This window comes from Rousettus aegyptiacus, unplaced genomic scaffold (assembly GCF_014176215.1).
Source record: "Rousettus aegyptiacus isolate mRouAeg1 unplaced genomic scaffold, mRouAeg1.p scaffold_m13_p_2, whole genome shotgun sequence".
NCBI lineage: Eukaryota > Metazoa > Chordata > Mammalia > Chiroptera > Pteropodidae > Rousettus > Rousettus aegyptiacus.
In genome coordinates, this window is record NW_023416295.1 from 143264814 (window position 1) to 143287904 (window position 23091).

General features: G+C 36.7%; 1 protein-coding gene and 1 pseudogene across 3 annotated transcripts in view; one reads left to right on the plus strand and one right to left on the minus strand.

Annotated features, from left to right (window-relative positions):
* Nucleotides 1–23091, plus strand: part of ITPR2 (inositol 1,4,5-trisphosphate receptor type 2) — a 405483-nt gene that overhangs the window by 34751 nt on the left and 347641 nt on the right. For all 3 annotated transcript variants that reach the window (XR_004955694.1, XM_016119206.2, XM_016119205.2), the window contains exon 2: nt 4238–4308. Coding sequence is in view for 2 of the 3 variants with exons in the window: in XM_016119206.2 (XP_015974692.2) it covers nt 4238–4308 (71 nt within the window). In the remaining variant the exon portion in view is untranslated. The remainder of the gene's footprint in view (nt 1–4237; nt 4309–23091) is intronic.
* LOC118614668 lies at nt 13528–13645 on the minus strand (annotated as a pseudogene).

Genomic DNA, 23091 nt, shown 5'->3' on the forward strand with positions numbered 1-23091 from the left:
TTCACTTGGTCATTATTTATGCTAGTATTGATGAACATTTTTTTAAAAGAAATTTTGGCTGTCATGAACAGTGTTGCCTCAGGCACTCTTGCACATGTCTCTAGATTCACATTTGTAAGATTTCTCTAGCGGCATATCTATATATCCAGTTAAAATTTGACTTTTTGACTCATTTTTGATTCATACTTATGTGTAAAGTCATTCAAAGCAGCTACTGAAATCTGCCTATAGGTACCTTGGAAGGTCTAATAAATAGTTGAATGATTTGTTTCTGAGATTAAAATGTGCAAATACTTTACAGTTACCATATGAAGAGAAGTTAGATACAAAAGATAGCAAGTTTTATGATAGCTGAGTTTCAGTGACAGATTGAGAATTTTAGGCTAGTGCTATAATTGCCTGTTTGGCTTACCTGCTGAATCAGACATGAGAAAAATAAATGCAGCCCATTAAAAAGTGCATTAATATAGTGTGTTGAAAAGTACTATATGAGATATTGTTATTTAGAACAGGCCATCTTGGCCTTTTTCAGGATTTGACATTTTTGATAATTTCCTGAGGCACATCTGAATGGGGAATATTTCTGACTGTTTCTGTCATGTACTATTAGGCAACTGTTCTAGTTATTTTTACTGTTTATGTGATCTACAAAAGTAACATTGTTGACTTAGTCAGTGATTCAAAAAGTCACTCAGTCACTCTCTCAATTCATAATTATTTAGCACCTCCCATGTTTGAAGCCTAATACTTAAAGCTGGGCATATTATGGTGAGCAAAGCAGAAATGGACTGACTCCCTTGGAACTTATATAGTTTTGGAAACATATATACATATAAATAAGAAATTATGATGGAGTGTGGTAAGTTCTATTGATAGACCTGAGTACTATGGGAGTGTAGAACAGGTACTAATCCATTTAAGGAAGGTTAGAGAGCTTTTAAAAAATACAGATTCTTAGTCCTGATTCCTAGAAAATTTGGATTCTCTAGGGCTAGACCAAAGAAACATCATCATCATCATCATCATCATCATTATTATTATTAATTTTAATTCCCCATAGGATTCAACCAGTTCACCAAATTTGGGAAACACTGTTTATGGGTGATTAAAATGGGTAGTAATCATGAGGGGGTGTCTAAATGAATTAGCTAGAGATGGAATAGATGATTTTCAGATGATTTCTGCTCATAGGCCAAAGGTTGATCTTTATATTTATCTGTATTCAATTGTCAATTCTTGACCTTAGGTTATAAAAGTTAACTGCCCCAATACTGGATGGCACAGCCTGTCTTATCAGTACTACACATGAACAGGACCTGGAATTGTTGTTTAGTTGTAAACCCAATGAAAGTCAGAGATGGGCTTGAGTGTAATGGAGCTATAATAATCTTAGGATACATAACTGTAAGCTTAGTATCTGAAAGAAGGAGGTAAGAGTCCTCTGTCCTTGTACTTGTTGGGGACACTCTAGTGGATAGTCTCTAGGATCACATTTAAGGAGCATGTTGACACTTGGGATATATGAAAAGATGTTGAGATCCTTGGTAAATATCCAAATGAGGAAGAACTGGATAGAAATAGTCTAGTTCATCCCAGAAAAAGAAGAGTTAGTCTATACAGTTCCAGAAGAAAGAACTGGAACCAAAAAGGGAAAGTTATTCAGGAAGCCAGTCTCATTTATTCATTGACTCATTTATTCATATAACAAATATTTAATGTCTACTGTAACTAATTCTAGAAGAAGACAAGGATAGAATGGTAAATGAGATGGATTTCATTCTTGACTTCATGGAGTTAACAATTTATTGAAAGATCCAGACAACTAAGCAAGTAGTTACAAGAAAATGTGATTAAGTGTTATGGCGGGAAACACAGAGCGCTATTTCATTTCCATATAAAACTCATTTCTAATATTAGTATTGTCAGAAATATGGTAAATGGGGGAATACTCTGCACCTGGAGGTATTCAAGAAGAGGGTGTTGGGTATATTGCAGAAGTTGTGCCAACCATTACCTTTAAAATTCTGTTTAATTTTTAACTTCAGTGACCCTATATGTCTTTGTAACAGATTCAGACTCCTTGCTTCTTTATACCCTTCCTATCCTACCTTTCCCTTTCTTCCATTCTCTGTTCCAGCTCTTTAAGTTTGCATGATGAAATGGTTGTCTGTGATTTTCACAGATATTTGGGTATAAGGAATAGGACAAATTTTTAGAATGGAACTCACTCTAAATTATTATATTTTTATCTGGACTGTCAGGTAATTGAGGATAGGCATAAGTGTTAACCACATAAATGCACTGTGATCTGATTAGTAGCTTTAGTTTTTCCTGTTCCTCTTGATGGCCAGCCCATGCAGGTGGGGACTGTTAGGGGGCATTCTGGTGGGAGCCTATAGTTCTGTGGGAATGGGTAGTCACAAAGAATGAGTAGAATGTCGATGTCACTTTTTATATAATTTTAGTGTGCTCTAAATAAGACTATGTTTTTTTTATCATTATGTTTTGAATTCTTAACATGTTTTAACTAATTAGAAAAGCTGACCTTTCCCTCACAGCATTAAAAAAAAAAAATTAAATGCTACGTTGCGACATTCTTAGGACTCTTTGAGCCTTTTGCATTCAGTGTTACAGACTGAAGTTGGATATTGTAGAGGTCTGGGTTTGCTTTCTCTTGACCCTATGTTGACTTCCTGCTATGAAAACAGTTTGAAAGACTTTTAAAAGGAATTTCTTTCATGCTTGGCAGCTCTTGTAAAACCACATTTTAGTAAACCAGTGTGAATGAATTATATTAAAAAAATCAAAGAAAGAACCGTATCGCTTGACCAAATTAACGTTTTGTTTTGTGGAAGTTGGATCTAGTAGAAGAGTCTGGTGATTTAGGAAGTGTCTGCTTCTGATAATTAGATAAACCAGGAACCAAAGTTTCAATTTGATTGATCATCCTAGTTCAAGGGGACATTTGGTCACAAATTGGGTTTTACTCTGTCATTAGGTTTTGCTAGTATCTGGTGATACTAGTGAATCTGGTTAATATGTTTTTTTTGTTTGTTTTTTTTTTTAAAGTTGCAACTTGGGAATCTCTCTTCAAATAAAATCATAAACTTGGAACTAATTCAGATGTATTCTCAAAATGTACTAGGAAAAACACACAGTTATTTCCACCACTCAGTCAATGGAGAAAACGAACGTTAGTAATTTTTTGCTAGTTAGATATTCGTCTTTGAACAGATGATCATGTCATTTGGCTCTCTGAGCAGAGATCGAGCTTCTTGCTCTTGGAATTGTCCTAGAAACTGGCTTCTTATGCATATTTTTATAGGGATGAAACATGTTTTTGTAACAACGGAGGCAATTTATATGTTTCATTAGTAATCGTTGAGTACCTACTATGTGTCAGGCACTCTTCTACAATAAGACAGTATGGTAAGGAATAAGACAGGCAAGATCATTGGTTGTATTTATCTATTAAACACTTAATTAAGGGCTTGCTATATGCCAGAAACCATACTTGGTACTTTATGGATATTAAGTCATTTAATTTCCTAACAATGTTGTGAGGTAGGTACTCTTATCCTTATTTTATAAGTATAAAGAAAGAGGCCCAAAGTCACCTGGCTAGGAAGTGAATGAGCCAGGGTTTGAATGCAGGATGAGTTCTCATAACTACCCACTCTATGGTTTCACTGAAAGCCGGACCTTAAAAGCTTACCTTTTCCTCATTAAAAAAAAAAAAAAAAAAAAAAAAACACACCCAGAGACAAAAAAGGAAAATAAAAACCACAAGGAATCGAACCAAGATTTATATGTTGGTGTCTATGTTCCATTCCTTATAATGTGTATGTATAGAGGTGTATGTGTGCGTGTAAACATATATGATATTGTATTAGTTTAATACCATTTCTTTTCATAGCATGTTATAAATGTTTTGCAGGCCGGTGTATTTTTTAAATGAATTTTAAATAGCTCTACAGTGTCCCCTGGTTTATCTATATCATGATTTATCCAACCAGTTTCCTGTGACTTAACAGTGTTGCTTACTACTGACTTTCATAAACCGTGCTTTTATTAATACCTTTGTAACCAGATCTTTTTACAAATCCCTGATTATTAAAAGTTTTTTTTTAGTGAAGAATGGTATTGAAACTTTTTATAAATATTTATGTAATAACCACATGCAGTTTATGTTTTACGAACATGACTGTTAATAATGCAATTATTCTTTCCCTTCTAGGTTAGTAGATGATCGGTGTGTGGTGCACCCAGAAGCAGGAGACCTTGCCAACCCTCCCAAGAAGTTCAGAGGTAAAGAAAACGAATATTTTTTATTTTGTGACCTGGGGAGTGGGAGTTATTTTTGTGTCTTAAATAAGTCATGTTAAAATTTTATTCAGTGTGAAACTTTCGACTATAATTATGTCCACTGAAAATTCTTTTAGAAGTTTCCCTGCTGTTTTTCTTCTTTTACACATTGAAGGATTTATAATGAAATAGTTCAAATTTTTGTTTTGCTGACAATCGTTTATCAGAAAGGAAATCTTGGTAATTAACTGTAGAGGCCACTTTTCAAACCAGTAAATACAGCTGAATAATATATAGCTATATATTTCTGTGACAGTTATACTATAAATGTTAGTTTTTCATTAGCAGCTATTTAATTTATCTTTGTAAAATCTCCAGGAGGGTGACAGTGATGTGTTAGCTTAGCTTTTAAAATGTCACTTTGAATCGCGTGTAATAACTAACAGTTGTCTTAGAACTCTTTTCTAAGTATAATTTTAGAGATAGCTTGATAATATCAACTGAGAAATTGGTCATAGCAGGAGACATTATTATTCGATTGTTATGAGAGAAGATTTAATGAAATATGCAAATAATCATGCTCAACTAAAACAAGTAATTAAAATCTTGATCAAATAAATTTTACAGTTTGTGTGTACTTATAACCATAAAAATAATTTAAAACAGTATTCATTTAAAACACACCATATAAGTATTCTTCTCACAGTGGTGAAATGCAGCTTTAATAAGGGAGAAGAATCTGGAAAGAGAGTCAAAGGGATTCCCTGGAGCCAAGTCAGGATGTGCTACTTACTGCCCTGGAGAGGGGAGATGCTTAGCGTTTGGAAAATATTTCCCATGTTTCACTTCCTGTGATAGACACTTTCCACATGATACTCATTATAATAATATAATATATATTTCATCCTCTCTAAACTCAGAACTTTTCAGAGAGAGAGTGACAAGCACAGCAAATGTCCTTTGAGTTAAATTGGTCACTTTGAATAAGAGGTCCAAATTTCTCCCCAGGTAGAAAAATTAACATAAAGCAGGATGAGGGAGATGCACTGCCCATTAGAAGCACTTATAAAACCACTCAGTAGAGACACTCCTCCAACTCTGGGCAAGTGAGGTCTTCTTGCCGTGACAGTTACTGCTGAAGATGTCACTGAAACCCAAGTTCATGTACCCGATAGTCTGAAAGGCCAAAACTCAAAATATCAGAGTTTGGAGTAAGGAAAAATTTATTTATCAAGAAGGTGCCAGCCAAGAAGATGGGAGACCTAAGGGTGTTTCAAATTCCCTTTTTAAGGGGGAAGGGGTTAGGGGGAATAGGTGTGTGGAAGTGCTGGGCGGGCAAGTTATAATTGGAAGACTTTGGAACTGGGCCATTTATACTAAAGGAGCGTGAACACCAGATCTTCCTGGACAAGGACTCTTGGCTTCTGAAATGGTTCTCATGTTCAAGTTCTGGTTACGTCCTGGTCCTTTGCTTCTGTGCTGGTGTGTGTTGGGGAGGTGGGGGTGTTGCAGGAGGAGGTGAGACTTTGGTTCCTGGGGCAGCTGCCGGTCAAAGTCTTCTCCTCTATGAATGCTTCAACTGCATAGGTTGCAGTTTTGGTCTGTTGTCTCTGAAGAACAACTCAGTATCTTGTTAAACAGGATGGGACCATTTTGAGCTGGTTCTGCGGTTATAGTGATGGACTCACAATAAAACTACTGTGAGGTAATGTTAGTAATTGTAACCAATAGATGAGTCGTGCGCTGGAACCACCTGCCAAAGACTATGCCATATACGTGTGGAAATGATTTCAAAGATAGAAGAGAAGAGGATAGAGAAGCCCAAATGGAAGAACAGATAATATGAAAAGAGAACAAATAGTTTCTAAAAAGTTCGAACTAGAATATTACATAAAGATGAGGAAGAATTAGTGCTTTGGAAAAGAGATCTGAAGATCTCACCCAGGATGCAGTACAAAGAGATACCAAGAGAGGAAAATATGAATGAGTCATGAAAAGCTTGGAGGATAGACTGAGAAGGATTGGCAGTACCTAATCAAATTCTAGAATAAGCTAGAGCAAATGGGAATGAGGCAATATGTGAAGAAATATGAGCGAGAAGTTTCCTAAACTGAAGAAAAACACTGTGCCTCAGGTGGAAGGGGCACCTTGAGTTCAGAGTAGTAATGATAAATAAAACCAAATCCACAGAAACTCCTTTTATGAACTGTAGTACATTAAAGATAAGAAAGAAAAGTTTTAAAAGCAAACTGGGACAACAAATCTGTATTTGTAAGAGAAAAAAGCAGTTCAGGTTTTGACTGTACCGCTCTCTGGCTGTGTCATCTTAAGTAGGTCACCTAACCGCTTTGAGCCTCAGAGGATATCTGTCATTGGCTGGTGGAAGTAGGGTGGATGATAACAAGATCATCGCCAACCACACAAGGCTTTGTGAGGCCTTGAAATCTTTCCAGAGAGTAAACGTGAAAGTGTTTTAAGTCATTATACAAATGATAGTTAACTTATAATATAAAGGCATAATGTATTTCTTTTAACATATTATATTATAACCTTTTCAAGGGCAGGATTTTATTTTATTTTTCTTTTTGTGTTTTACAGGCATAGAGCTTTGCCTGTAGTAGATATTGAAAAAAAAAAAAAAAAAGAACCCTTTAGACGCTTTTGGATGAGAGACCCAAACTTTGCCTGGAATCATGTGATAAAACTTGGTTCCCAGGGGTGCCCCCACACTGCACTGCCAGGAGTGTGGGTAGCCTTATTTTTCCGTCTGTCAGGGAGGATTACTCTTTCAAAGCTAAACCTTCAGGGTTTGTGGGTGCCTTTTTTCTTTTCCTCTTTCTCAGTGAAGTGAACTGTTTTAAAGTGTAAAGATCGTTTTAGTGTGCCTGAGGGAAACTTGGGCTAACAGCTCTGTACCCAGTATGTAATTATATACAAATATATAGATACTCAATATTATATTATTCAGCAGGGAGTGGTTCAAACAAGAATCACTCAGGTGTTCCATCCCACCCCCAGGAGGCTAGCTGTTGCTGTAATATCATATTGTCCTTGCTAGTTTGCTCTCATTTTCTACCTCTAGTTTAAGACTAAATGATTTCTCTCACTCCATTCATCATGGGAAAAGGAGTGTCCTTTCCTACTGGAGATTCAGGGTTCCCTTTTAAAGCTCTGACTCTTCCCCTACGATGCTTGGAGCCTCATCCTGATGGAACACCAGAGGAGAATTCCATGAGGGGCATTGTCTCCGCCTTGGTATGCTCAAGTCATAAGCAGATTTTTGTGGTCCCAAACGCCTCATCTTTTCACTTGGCTTATCCTTTTACAGTTCTTGCATTATACCATTTTCTGCCAGAATGGTATTTCCCCTGTTCCGTTTGGCTTTAGAAACCATTGCTTTTTCATAGATTTGCCTCCCAGAATCACCACCCCTGAATTTCCAGCCTCCTCTGCCAAGTTTCCAAGCACCCTCCCTTATTGTTACTTTTTAAGTAAGTGAAGAAACAATAGCTTATCAACAGTTCAGCTACACCTCAGTTCCTCTTACCTCAGCCAGACACATGGTATTCTCGAACTGATTTGAAAAAACTTTTGTTTTTCGTACTCACTCTGTGATTTGTTCATGTGAATCATAACATTTGAGAGCTAGGTGATTAAAAGTAAATGTAGTATAACTGCCCCAATTTTTTGAATGAGGAGCTAAAGTTCCAAAAAGGTTAAAATGATTCTCCCCCATATACTGTTATACGATGAAATAAATGTTCTTTTGGCTACGTCATATCGCCTCAGCTATGAGCAGAGGAAACCAAGTTTTAATGAGTAAACAACTATTTTTTCAGTAGAAATCATACAATCAGAATCAATCAACAGAAGCACAGTGGCTTTCTCTTACACGAGTATAAAATTATTTTAATGATAAAATATTCTTTATTTTTAAGAGATAAACTTTAAACTTTGGAGTAAATTCAGATGTACAGGAGAGTTGTAAAGGGTGTACTGTAGAGAGTTCTTTTTACCCAGTTTCCCTTAAGGTTAACATTTTACAAAATCATGGTAAATTGTCAAAACTAAGAAATTACCATTTGTGCATTAGTTTCACATTAGTTTTTCCATGAATGTTCTTTTCCCATTCCTGATCCTATTCAGGATCCTACATGGCATTTAGTTGTCATGGTTTCTTAGTCTTCTCTGGTCTGTGACATTTTCTCAGTGTTTCCTTGTTTTTCATTACCTTGATCCTTTTGAGGAGTGCTGGCCAGGTGTTTTGTAGTGTGTCTCTTGGTTCTGATCTGCCTGATATTTTTCTCATGATTAGACTGGGGTTAAGGTTTTGAGACTCCTACTGAGGTTAACTCTTCTTTTGTCATATCAGGGGTACATAATGTGAACATAATTTATCACTGGTCCTAAAATATGGCAGTTATTTTTGTTGACTTTGTTCTTTTGATTTTTTTCTTTCCTAGTTGCTTTATGTACTTCTCCCTTTATTCTCTAGAAGACTTCTCTCTGGTGGGGATATTTCCAAAAGTCCGTGCCTGTTGATACATGTGCTTTTTCTATTAGGAGGAGAAGCTGATACAAGTCAAATCAAGGGAGGTCTTATTACCATTAGAGTGATAAAATATAGAAGTAATGGAGAACTCAGAAAGCCACTTTCCAGGAGGGCCGAGGGAAGAGAAGATGACCCTTTCTCTTGATTGGTTAGATATTTCCCATAGTTGGTCCATTTAGTCTTGAAATTTGCCACTCTGAGATTCTGTGGTCATTTGACATGTGACTATTTCATAATCCACCATGGCTACCAAATGGCCGCTCTGGCAAGCAAAAGGTTATTCTGAACCAGTAAATTGAAGTGCTCTAGGAACTGGAACTAAAATAGAGAATTTCTCTGCTATGTAGTAGAACACTAAAGCAGGTAGTGAAAATTAGGGTTGACAAAATAATTTCTTTAGCTCAATTCTTCCTCCAGATAATTCAGGGAAGTCATTTTGAAGGCTGGGACTCTCACCTTTTGCTTCTACACACGGAGGTGAAGGTTAAACGCTCAAGTGTATAAGTGAAAACACTTATCTTGCTAGGTGGTGGCTTTGACTTTTTATGTAGTTGAATGTATCATTCTTGTCTAACAGTGATTCTACAGTATGAGCCAGTTATATATACTTCCTCTACCAGCTTAACAATAGCTGTATTGAATTCCTTCAGATTTGGTAGTATAATTTTTTTTTTTTGATGAAGACTGAAACAATTTTAGATTTGAAATAATTAGCATTTCTTGAAATTTAATACATGCTGTACTATGCTTAGAGCTTTCCATGCATTATTATTTAGTAATCACAAAACCCTGTAAAGTGGAAATTGTTGCTATCAATTTTGAATTCGATAGAGTTAAGTATAAAGAAATTATGCAACCATCTTAAGGTCACCGAGTTCATTACTGGTAGAATTGGGATCCAAACCAAGTTTGTCTGACTCCAGTTTGTTCTTAACCACTATATCATACTTACTATCTATTGAATTATGCTCTCCAATAAATTTTACCTATTGGTCCTGTAAAGCCACTTTGATGAAATCTAATTCCTCTTCCACACAATATTCTTTGAGTATTTGTTTAGAATGTTCACATTTCTGCAGATCTTTTCTTATACAGTCTTAATTTAAAAAAATTTTTTTCACTTGTTGCCAGCTACAAATTCTTTAGTCATTTCTGTAGTCTTCATTGTAGTGCCTTGTTTGTCCTCTGGTTAGGCTCCTATTTGCCAATATAATTCTTAGTGGTGTAGAAAGAACTGAATGTAGTACATTGGGGTGCAATCTTATCAGAATCTCCCTCTTTTTTGGATGCTACAATTACAGCCCAAGAGTCCTGGGCAGGACTCCCTAATTTACTTCCATCTGTTAGTCAACCCAAACTTCTGACACTTTTTCATTTGCATTTCTGAATCCTCATGTCCCTTTCCCTGTACATGCACTGGCTCATTGTTCTAGCCTTACACTCTCTCTCTCTCTCTCTCTCTCTCTCTCTCTCTCTCTCTCTCTCTCTCTCTCTCTCTCTCAACTTTCATCCAAATTATTTATTCGAATGCCCAGCCTCATGACATCTTGAAATTTATTAAGCCGATACAAGAGATATGTGCGATTATCTCATTTTATGTGTTATTCCAGTGCTATTGAATACATGTGAGGGGAAATAGATTAGGACTGTGTTAGTTGGAGTACCTACAAACCATATCCTGGAAGACTTGGGTAGATTCCGTGTTTGGGAGGTGATCCCTGGAAGCACAGATGAGGAAGTGGGGAAGAAAGAGCCTAAAGGAAGAAAAGGCAATAAAGTCTTCCATAATGTCCTCCACTGTGGCAGCTGGGGCTCAGTCCTGCTGGGGTCCTCTGAGAAACCATGAGGAACATGGCTTCCTCAGAATTTTCAACAGAAAGGCTACAGTCAACTTCCATTATCTGTCGGTTGCAGGTTGCCCCGAAGGGTGTAATCACCCACTTCCACAACATACTCTGGGGTGCTCCTGCGTGCAGCTGGGCACGTTTTCCTGGTGTCAGGGAAAGCCCTCCTGAAGAGAAGGAGAGAGACGAAGGAGCTTGAAGTGCATGCTGGAAACTGTCCACTGTGGTAGTCAGTGAACTTGGGCCTGAGGACACACGACTAGTGCATGCTCAGAATTTGTACCTGTTTGTTTATTTGACCTAATATTAGAATGTAAACCGTATGATGGTAATCACTATGTTAGCCTGTGCTCTGTTGAATTACCAAGATCAAGAAGAGTGTTTTACATATTGGTGCTGAATTAATTTTTGTTGAATGAATGAATAAAGCTCTAGAAAAAACTCGTAATTTTTAAATGCAATATGATTTCAGTTCTGTCATCTTAATACTACCTAGCATGTATCATTGCTCTTAGCTGATTATGTGTTTTATGATAAAGCAATGTATAGACCTGTTATTTTATTATAGTCTTAAATTCTCCACCTCTAAATTTAAGTTCGTTGGTGTCAAGTGTGCATTCTAACATATATACCTATAGTGCGAATAGCAGAAGACAAAAACTTCTACATTATTAATTGAAACTTTTTTTAGGTTATTGCATTTTGTAGTTTGCTGCTACTTAAAAGAAGTTTAGAAAATTGCAATGGATTTGCAAGCCAACGATTACATGATTTATACTAAAACATCTTTAAAATTTTCCAGTTGAATGTTATTGCTGTGTTGATCCTTTGTATTTCTGGGAAGTCTTTATATTAAGAATCTTTTATTGTCAATCCCCTATTATTAAACTCTTAAGTGGCAGAGGAAATTGGATAATAGGTTTACTCTTCTCAGTGAGCTTTCAGAGAAAAGCCAAAGGATGAAATAAAAACAGATTGCATTGCCTCTTTGCTTTTCTTGTTGAAGCTAGTCAAGATTGTAAAAGTACTCGCGCTTTCAAATACTTTAATCTCTACTGGAGGGAAGTTGCTGTGGTTCTAAGTGGTAAATAAGACTTCATACTGTGTAAGTCTCATGAATTGCTGTTAAGGCAGCACTCACACAGTTGTGTCTGTGATACATACAGTGTATGAACTTTGATTGATTTGTGGTTTTAAATTGTGAAGTTTAATTTTCTCTCTTAAGAGAAAGAAATGATGGGCAGAAAATTAACACTTGTGATACATGTGCTTTTGAGGAATGAGAACTATTCTTTGAGTCTCTCCCATACTAATCATGTGTCCAGGGGCCAGTTTTCCTGAGCTGCTTACTGGCTTGTGTGTAAAAATCTCCCTTTTAGTGTTGTGTATGAAGTTGGTTGTATGTCCAAGTTCATTTAAGTACTGAATAAGTACCTTTTGTCTGTGAGTATTTTAACTTAATACCCAAGATGACTCTTTTTAAGAATAGAAAGTCCTAAATATTGAATTTTTAACTTAGAGCACTTTGATGGCCTTTATCCATGTTACCTTATTTAATTTTTAATAGCCCCATTTTACAAATGTGGAAACTACACTTTAGAAAAGTAAAGTAACAATGGTTAAGGTCACACAGCTTGTAGGGTGAGGCAGGCTTTTTTTAAGTTGGTGTTTTTCAACACTATAAGATCTTGGATACTTTAAATAGTGATTTATTTAATATCTTCTGTGTGCAGTGCAGTGTGTGAACTAGTTGCTGTGTTTCAGATGACTCAGAAATGAATGCTGCTTTCAAGGAATTTATAATCTAATGAGAGAGATAAGATGTGTATATAAATAATTATAGCGCAAGGGAGACAGTGATAAGAGCTAAATAAAAAGGTATGGTGAAAGTATTATGGGAGGATGGAGATTTTAATTTCCTGTTTTGAGAGGTGAAGAAAGCGTCTTAGTGAAGACAGCATTTAACGTGTAACTTAAAAGATTTGTACGTGTGGAGAAGGGACATCCAGGCTTCTCAGGCCTAGTACGCACCTTTTCATTAAAGGAATTCCTAGGGTAATAATTGATATGCAGAGCTAACTTACATATCCTCTTTAGAGTAATGGAACATTTGCTGTTCTTTTGAGTATAATACTGAAATAAAAGCGCTAAGCTGTTTCCCCGCAAAATTTGGTCTTCTGCAGGAAATAGACAAGTAAATCCATAATAACTAAATGTGACCAGGACTACTGTACTATCACTGCTGCTAATCACGAACACTGGTTTAGTCCTTACTATGTGTCAGGTGATGTTCAAAATGCTTTATATTTTATTAATCTGCTTAATCCCTACACAACCCTATGTAGTATGTAGTATGTACTATGTATTATTAAGATATTATTATGTGCATGTATTAGATAAGGTGCTATAGCCGAAATAAAACAATAACAAAAAACAATGGCTTATATAAGAGAAGTTTATTTCTCTCTCACTTAATACTTCCTAGGTGAGTGATCCAGAACCATATTATGACTTTACACATGACTTTCAAAGTTGCTCCAATAGTCACCATTTTTCAGTTAGTAGAAAGGGGGTAAGGAGAATCAAGAGCAAGAAGATTCTTTCATGATGATATCTGGAATGACAAATATCACTCCTGTTCATATCTTATAGTCACTTAGTATATTGGGTTGAATGGTGCCCTTCCCTTCCCCCCCAATAAACCCATGTCCTAATACCCGACCCTGTGAATGTTACCTAACTAGAAGGGTCTTCGAAAATGATATTAAGAATCTTTTTTTTTTAACTTTTTATGAATTTTTAAAAAATTTTATTATTATTTTTTTAAGCCTACAGCACCTGGTCTTCCAGGTGGTTTCCAATCCAAGTACTAACCAGGTCTGATTCTGCTTAGCTTCCGAGATCAGATGGGATCGGGTATATTCAGGGTGGTATAGCCATAGACTAAATTAAGAATCTTGAGATGAGATCATCCTGGATTACCCAGGTGGGCCCCAAATTTAATGACTAGTGTCTTTATAAGAAACAGAAGAGAAGACACACACAGATTGGAGAGGCCATGTTAAGACAGAGACAAAATGGAATTTGGTTGCCACAGCCAAGGAAACTACCTGGAGCCATCAGAGGCTGAAAGAGGCAAGAGAGGGTTCATTCTCTCCTATGGTCTTCAGAGAGAACATGAACCTGAAGACACCTTGACTTCGGGCTTTTGGCTTCCAGAACTACAAAGGAATAAATTTCTGTTTTTTTTGTTTTTTTTTTTTAAGCCACCAAATTTGTGGTAATTTGTTATGGCAGCCACAGGAAACCAATGCGCATGGCTATACTTTGGTGCAAGGAAGCTGTAGAATGCGTTATTGGGCTGTCCATGTGTTTACCTAAAACTCAAGAGTTCTGTTACCTGAAGAAGAGGGTAGAGATTTTGTGGGGAAAGAGGTAACGTTCTCTGTCACATCTCATTTTATAGATGAGGAAATTGAAGTACAGAGAAGTTAAGTAACTCGCCCAAGGTTAGTTATACAATTAGAAAGAAGCAAACCTTTGATCGAAATCCAGATCCTTAACCACTAACTATACTGACAGCAGCAGTGGAAGCACGGAGAAGAGGGTTGTTGTTGGCTTGGGAATTCAAACGAAGAATGGAGGTGAGCTGGAGCTATGGAAAAATAGACAGTTGTCAGCCAGGTGGAAAGGAGGGTGTTGAGGAGAGAGAGGCATTTCTGGCTGAGGCACAGAGGTGTGCAGTAACATGACCATTTTTGGTCATGGCTTTTAAGAATGTTTAAAGCTTAGGAGAATGTGGAAAAATGGCAGAGATGAGCTTGGAGGAGGGTCCAGTGCCTAATGGCCTTGTATGCCATACTGAGGTATTTGATTTTTATGTTCAAGATAGTGGAGAACTGTTAAAGGATTTTAAGCTGGGCTATGATGAGCAGAAATGAAAATTTGAGAGACTATTCTCTTACATGGAGAGGTTGAAAATGTGGGATAGATTATCAACTAAGAGACTGTTAAAATAGTTCAGAAAATTTGATAATGGAATAATATAATAGCTATAGATGGAGAGAAGGGGATGCATTTAATTATATTAGGCTTTGATGACTAATTATATGTGGGAGTAGGGTGGGAGATGGGGGTGAGGGAGAAAATGTGTCCTAGAATTCTCCCAGGTTTCAGATTTTAGTAGCATTTACTGAGATATGGAATATAATAGAAACTACATGATAGGGATGGGTAATTGTATCAGTTTTCTATTACTGTGTAACAACTCACCCCCTCCCCCAAACTGAGTGGCTTTCATGGCATCATCTATTTAACTCATGAATCTGTGGGCTTTCTGGCTGATTCTTTTGTTCTGAGCTGGCGTGGCTGCTCTCTGCTGAACTTGCTCTTGCATCTGTGGTCAGTTGGCAGCTGGATGGTCTAGAATGGTTTCACTCATGTATCTGCCAGTGGATAGGTTTTTGATAGGGGTGGCTGGGCCATGTGTCTCTCATTATCTGCGGGCTAGCCGAGATTTTTCACATGGGGGTAGTGTTGTGAGAATAAGGGCAAACCCCAGTGCTCAAGCATTATTCGAGCCTCTGCTTGTCACATTTCCTGATGCTGTATGGCTAAGTTTAGATGCAAAGAGTGGAGATATCGACTCTGGGAGGAGCTGCAAAGTCACCTGCAAAGGGACATGCATACGGAGATGGGAAGAATTTATGGCCACTTTGCAATTTACCACAGTAATGAATTTGGTTGTGATATCCTTTCTGCCAGAGAAGCAGATCTAGAAGATGGCTGGATATGTTGATTTGGAGGCTCTGGAGAGAAATCAAGGTGGAAGAACAGATTTGACATTTACTAGCATATGGATGGAATTTAAAGCTGTGAGAATGAGAAGAAAGGGGTGTCCTAAGTGGAATTGCTGAGAATAGCAATATTGAAGGTGCCCGAAGAAAACAACGATATCAAGAGCCACAATGAAGTACCACTACAAAAATGGCTAAAATGAAAAAATACCGACAATACCGAAAATGCTGACAACAGTACTGTTGTCAAGGATGCAGACCAACTAGGTCTCTCATGCATTGCTGGTGGTATTCAAAACACTACAGCCATTTTGGAAAAGAGTTGGCAGTTTCTTATAAAGTTGAACACATGCATACTGTATTACCTCCCAAATCTCGCTCTTAATTATGTACCCAAAGCGATGAAAACTTAAGTTCACACAAAGATCTATACATGAATGTTTATAGCAAAAACTAGGAACCATCAAAATCTCATTCATTTGGTGAATGAATAAACAATACACACAATGGTATGTCCACATAATGGAATACTACTCAATACTAAAAAGGGATGAACAACTGGCACACTCAATGACATGGTGAATCGCAAATGATTTATGTTAAGTGCAGGAAGCCAGACTCAAAAGGCTGCATAATGTGTGCCTACATTTAGAGGCCATTCTGGAAAAAGCTGAGGCTGAGGGGTAAATTTAGACGACTCAAGAAAGAATAGCCCTTAGGGGCAAAAGCAGCTCTGAGGTAGTTAGAAGTTCAATTGATCCAGAAATATTCTCTTGACTTCACGGAAGAAAAAAAAAGAAGGAAGTCTTCCCACCGTACTATACTCCTGTGACTTTTTTCACCTCTAAGGCTGGCTGTGTGGAAGATGCAGAAAGAGTTTATTCACTCAGGACTCTTTGCCTCTCCGGGCCTTCTTAGGTAGGTCCTTGGTGAGGTCTTTACATATAGTTGCAGTTTTAATCTTGGAGAAATGAGTGATCTTTACAATAGTACAACAAAGTACATTTGAATCATTTTTATGGGATATTTGATCTTCTAAATGATATGGAGGGTGAGAATATTTCTATCTTTGCTATATTCATGATTAACTGTGTATTCCTTAGGAAAGTAATCCCAATTATATTATTCCAGTAGAATTTCCTACCACCAAGATAAAAGCTCCAGAAATTATAATATAATTTCTAAGAACATATTGTGGTGAGAAGTATGGACTGTTTGTAGATCTGAAACTTATGGCTCACTCAAAAACTCAATGAATTAAATGGCAGCTATTTTAAAACTATTTTCCTTATCCTCTCTTATCTTGTCATGTATTAGGCATATTAAAAAGTCAAATCAGGACCTGGAGGTTATTATGCTGAGTGAAATTAGACAGAGAAAGATAAATACCATATGATTTCACTTCTATGTGGAATCTAAGGAACAAAAAGAACAAACTAATCAAAAACAGACCCACAAATATAGAGGGCAATCTGGCAATGGACAGAGGGGATCGGGGGGGTTGGTGGGCCGGGATAATGGGGTGAAGGGTTAAAGAAGTACAAATTAGTAGTTGATAGGTGATCACAGGGATGGGGAGCACAGCACAGGAAAAGCAGTCAGCATTAATGTAATGGCTAGGTGGAGAGCCAGAGGAGAGTCAGAGCAGTCATGGATTGTTTCATCAACTATATAAATGTCTAACCAATGTACTGTGTGCTTGAAACTAATAAAATTAAGTTAAAAAAAAAAAGTCAAATTACTTCTGTTTTCATATACTCTATAACAAATTATCGCCAGTGGGAGAGAGTGTCATAGGCATATTTGTTATTTTAAGTGGAAGTATGTATGAATTTAGATTGCATTTCTACGGTTTATGGTGGGTGGACCTTACTTGTTTTACTCCCTTCCGAGTATTAAATAAAGTCATAAAAGTTATATTTTGTTTATGAAAGTCTCTGTGTATCTCCATAAAGCTTTCTAATCATTAACTTATTCAAACTACCACTAAGATAAAAGCTCCATTTGTATATCATGTGTTCAAGTCCAAGTCAACTGCCTTTTCTTCCCAGGTGTTGATTTGGTGAGTGAGTAGTTTAAAGATTTTCTCTGATCAGGTGCCGTTATTTACATTTTGTGGTTTTCAGGGTAAATACAGCAGTTTCAGAATAAAGCAAACATTTCTGGCAGGTGGCTTTGTTTGCTCTACAAATGCTTGGAAGTAGTTTGGGAACTTTGTCTTTTAAGGAATAAGAGAGGTAAAAACTTAGTAAAGCAGCCCTCAAAAGCTCCTGCCTCAGTTTGTGATATACCCCTGAGTCACCTTTGCTCGTTTGGAGCCTTGCGTGCCCATTTTGTCTGGGGATGCCTATGAAGGGAGATTTATGCCCTGAAAATAAAAGGTTCCCAAGAACTCACTGAGACTAGGTGCTTCTGTCTTGTTTTTCTGTATGACTGTGACTGGTGTGTGTGGGCCTGTGTGTGTACATATGTGTTTGAATCTTCTGCCGGGTGAGTTAGAGGTAGTTAAACTTAAATTTCCAGAGGTTCTCAAGGACTATGAAAACTAAAAGGTAATAAGCTCATCCAGAGAGTGTACTGTCTTGGAAGCAGAGGTATAAATGGGCTAACAATGGTTTTTGAACGCACATTTTCTAAAGGACAGAAGCTTCGGCTCTGTTTAGAAATAGGGCTGTGGAATTCGTCCTTCTTATTTAGATGTACTTCATGAAGCACAGTGCAGCTGTAATTGTTGTAGAAAGCTTCACAGTTATGCAACTTGTACTCTGATTGTATGTACATAATTAAATACTTTGATGTGGGTAAATATTGGAAGGAAAGGAGTTAAACAAAGTGAATTGTGTGGTTAGGTTGGGAGTTAGGTTCTGCAATGTTATTATATAAAGGAAAAAATCCAATACCTGAAATGTCACGTTAAAAAAACAGTATGACTGTCCAGAGGTCAAATGTAAAAACAAAACAAAAAGCAAATTATTGAGTGTAATTGATGTTTTGACTTAGTAATAGTGGAAGTGCTTTAATTCCTGTTTTATTCTCAGCCTTATTTTCTTTCTATGTATTTGGCCAGCATTGTTAATAAAGTTAATAAAGTTAAAGGCAGGTATCTCCACTAATCAGTACATATATATAAAAAGATCTTTACTTTCACCATAACACAAGAGATGGGTAGCACTGTTCTAGAGGCTTCTTCGGTTATTCTGCCCTCCTATTAAAATTTATTAAACAGCCTGGATTTCTGTGTTTCATCACTTGAGTATCCTAGAACATAAATAGTATAGAAACACTGACTTAGTTGAATCAAACCAGTGGGACTTGGATACTGATCATTTTTTGCAGAAAAAGCAAAGGCAATCAGGAGCCATGCTGTCGTGGTGTATAGCAATCAAGCAAACTGATGACGCTGCGGCTCCCCCATCCCCTGCCGTGGTTGACACAGGCCATGAGAGATGCTCAATGGAAAGTGAGAATTAGGTGACACAAGAAATCATAGGACAAAGGCCTAGATGTGGTTCTCTAGCTTGGGGGGTCCTCAAGATCTTTTTGGGAGGATCTGCAAGATCCAACTGTTTTCATAATGATACTGAGACATTACTTTCCTTTTCCACTTTCAGTCTTTCTTGAGTGTGCAGTGGAGTTTTCTAGAGGCTATATGAACTGTGATGGTATCCTCTGTCTTTTGGCTAATGAAATTTGTGCTCGTGTTCTATTGTTTCATATTTCTAATTTTAATTTGTCGTTCGGTAAATAGAGAAACAGCCCACAGAACAAAATCTTTTTGGGATCCTCAATAATTTTTAAGAGTGTAAAGTGATCCTGAGACTAAACAGTTTGAGAAATGCTTGCTAGAGGGTCAATCAGGTAGCAAGGGTTAGGAATAAGCTTAACTGAGCTATGGGAAAAGGCACGTGTGAAAAGAATGGAAAGGCAAGGAATAGGCAAGAACAGTAGTCGGGGAAAGTAACTGGAAGTCCATAAGCAAGCAGGTATGCCAAGGAGGCAGGACAAAATGAGGGAACAGAAGAATTATTTGCTGAGGGTTTTTTAAGGATCAACATTGAATCTCTAGCACTGTGCCTATTGTAGGGTAGGCCTTTGATAAATGTTTGCAGATGGTTGAATTGATAAGTATAAAGATTGTAGAACCAAATAAAAATTTGAGATACATGAGATGTGATATTTATCATAGTATTACTTATAATGGAGGAGACTTAAATATGCAAAGGGAGGAAAAAGATTTGTATATCACGATGGGTCCTAAGTGGAAATTTAATGTTTTCAAGCAATATTTAATGACATTAGAAAATGTGGTGGAAAAAAATTTTATGTGAAACTATATATAATACATTTCCAGTTATTTAAAATATATATGCAAGTCTAAGTGTATATTTGGGCAAATGTTTCTGTCTGTTTCTCTAAGGATATACACCAAACCTATAACCATGGTTAACCTTGGGACATGAAAAGAGGCGGGACTTTTTTTGTTTATACTCTTAGATTTTCTAATAATTTTTGTCAGTGATGATATGTCAGTTTTATGTTCAGAAAAAGACCCCAGGATTTTTACACACACACACACACACACACACACACACACACACACACACACGCACATATGCACACACACACACACACACACACACACACACTTTTAAAAAGCCACTAGAAAAAAATTTGAGTCATTTCATATTGAGATAGTTTTCTGTCCCAGGCTCAGAATTTTTGGTCTTTGCTGCCCGTGTGAAGCTGGCCTTAATGTCTGGAGGTAGCACAGGCAGATCTGAATTCCAGGCAGGGGGAGAAGCACTGGCAGCCAAATGTTGGTTACGCTTTCCAGAGGAAGACACAAATTCAAGAAGTCGCTTTCATTTGTACTTCAGTACCTAGTGCTCCATGTGAAGATCTTCAACAAACTCCAGGCCCAGCAGGAGGCCTGACTGACACATGGATATCCAGGAAAGGATGAGAAAGCTCGTAGCAGAACAAGAAGGTAGAGAAGGAATGACTGGTAGATCTGTAGTTTTGTCTTCCCTTCGCCATTTGGAAAATGATGAAAACCTAGGCCTGCAGCAGGAGGATTGGATAAACACAACATGATATAATTACTATAATGGAACATTATTTAACTATAAAAAATAATGAAGTACTGATACATGCTACAACTTGGATGAGCCTTGAAAACATTATGCTAAGTGAAAGAAGCCAATCACAAAAGACTACATAGTGTATGATTCCATTTACGTGAAACATCCACAATAGGCAAATATATAGAGACCCATAGTGGATTAGTGATTTTCCAGAGCTGGGGGAAGAGTAGGATGAAGGGGATGTGAGTACAAGGTTTCTTTCTGAGGTGATGAAATATTCTAAAATTAGTTTATGTGGATATTTGCAGAACTATACTGAAAACCTTTGAATTGTACACTTTAAAAGGCTGACCTTAATGGTATGTAAATTATATATTAGTAAAGCTATTTAAAAAAGCAAAAGGTATGTAGCTAACATGTGATAAAACATTAAAACTCTCAAATAATTGTAAGTTAAAACAACTTTGTGTACTATTATGTCTGTCCAATCAGCCAAAATCTGTAAAGATCATAAGCTTTAAGAAAGGCTCTGAGGAAATAGGCACTCTCACCCTGAAGAAGAAACTAGGAATTGGCCCAGACTTTCTGGAGAGCTGTCAGGTGAACCAAACATATTTTACAAGGCTTTGGCTCAGGAAGAAAAGTATAAAATAGTCAGCAAGCAAAGAATTCTTATCTTAAACGTTAAATAACAAAGTTCCATTTCCATCTCCTCATGAGCACCCAAATTCAACAATGAACTAGCTCACAAAATGTATTACTAATTTAACATAGGCCGTCGAGTCAATATATGGTGGGCAAAATTCAAGGCAAATAAAAGTATATTTAGTAGTTCTGTTGTATATCCCACAGAAAATACTGGTTATTTTGTTGGGTTTTCATGCAAAATTTTAGAGTATTGCTTAAGTTTCACATACACAAAGAAGTGTTCTAATTTATGTCAGTTGGAGCTTCCTTACTGTCTATCTGACGGCAGATCTAGATCTCGGCCTGATAATATTAGTCTCATTGCCCTAAAAATTCTCCGTGCTCTGCCTAGTCATCTTGCTTACTTCTGAATTTTTGCAATTATTCATAAAGCTGCTAGAGATATCAGTGTCCAGGTTTTTGGTGGGCATAAATTTTCAACTCATTTGAGTTGTGTGATTTCTGCATTAGATGTTAGGAGTTTTTTCAGTTTTACAAGAAACCACCAAATAGTCTTTCAAAATGGATGTACTATTTTTTTTGTGTGTGTTCTCACCATAAATGATTGAGAATTTTTGATGCTCAACATCCTTGCCAGCATTTGATGTTAGTGTTTTAGATTTTGTGCATTCTCATAGATATTCAGTTATATCTTATTTTAATTTGCAATTTCCTAATGGCATATGATGTTGAACATCTCGTTATATGGTTATATGCCATTGTGTATCTTCTTTGGTGAGGTATCTGTTCATATTTTTTGTCTGGTTTTTAATTGTGTTGCTTGTTTTCTTATTGAGTTTTAAGAGTTCTTTGTTTATTTTGGATAACAGTCCTTTATCAGATATATCTTTTGCAAATATTTTCTCTTGGTGTGTAGCTTGTCTTCTCATTTTCACAACAGTGTCTTTTGCAGAGTAGCAGTTTTTAATTTTCATGAAATTCAGCTTTTTTAATTCTTTCTTTCATGGCTTGCACCTTTGGTGTTGTATGGAAAAAGTCATTACCATACCCAAGGTCATCTAAGTTTTCTCTTATATTATCTTCTAGGAGGTTTACATCTAGGTCTGTGATCCATTTTGAGTTAATTTTTGTGGGGTGTAAGACCTATGTCTAGATTTGTTTTTCAACATGTGGATGTCCAGTTGTTTCAGCACTGCTTGTTGAATGAAAAGACCACTGTAAATGGTGATGATATAGATATCTTGAGGCTTATTTGAAATTAAATAAAATAATTTGTGTAAACTAATTAGCGCAGCTACTGACACAAAGTGGAATCACTGAGGGTTGTCTTTTTCTTAACCACCATTCCCTAGATTATTAGGAATCAGATATATGAATGTTAAGATATAATTAAAATTTCTTTATTTCCTTCCTTTCTTTCTTGAAATGCTGAGTTGTTTTTAATTTCATCTTTATTATTCCAATGCAATCATATTTAATTTTGGTGACTTCCGTATTGCTGGGACTTTCTTTACTTCAGATTTTGCTCAGGCACAGTGGAAGGGTTAACACTAATCACTGGCAGCTCTAGAACAACAATGTGGAGGTCACATGCCTTTTTCCTGTGCTTCCAAAAGCAGCTATTTCAGTGTCTTGTTGCACTATCCTTTAGTCCTGCTCCACCACCTCTAATTACTCTTTAGTCTTCGAAGGAATCTTTCTCACCTTTCATTAGGTACTTTGTGTGTGCCAGCTTATAGTATTAGTAATTTTGTATTTAACGTGTCTGGATTTGCTTGGTGTTTGCAAAGTTAGTGTAATTTCCTTAGGTAAGATATAATTTATAACTGAATGACACCTCACAATGTAAATAGCAGCTGTTA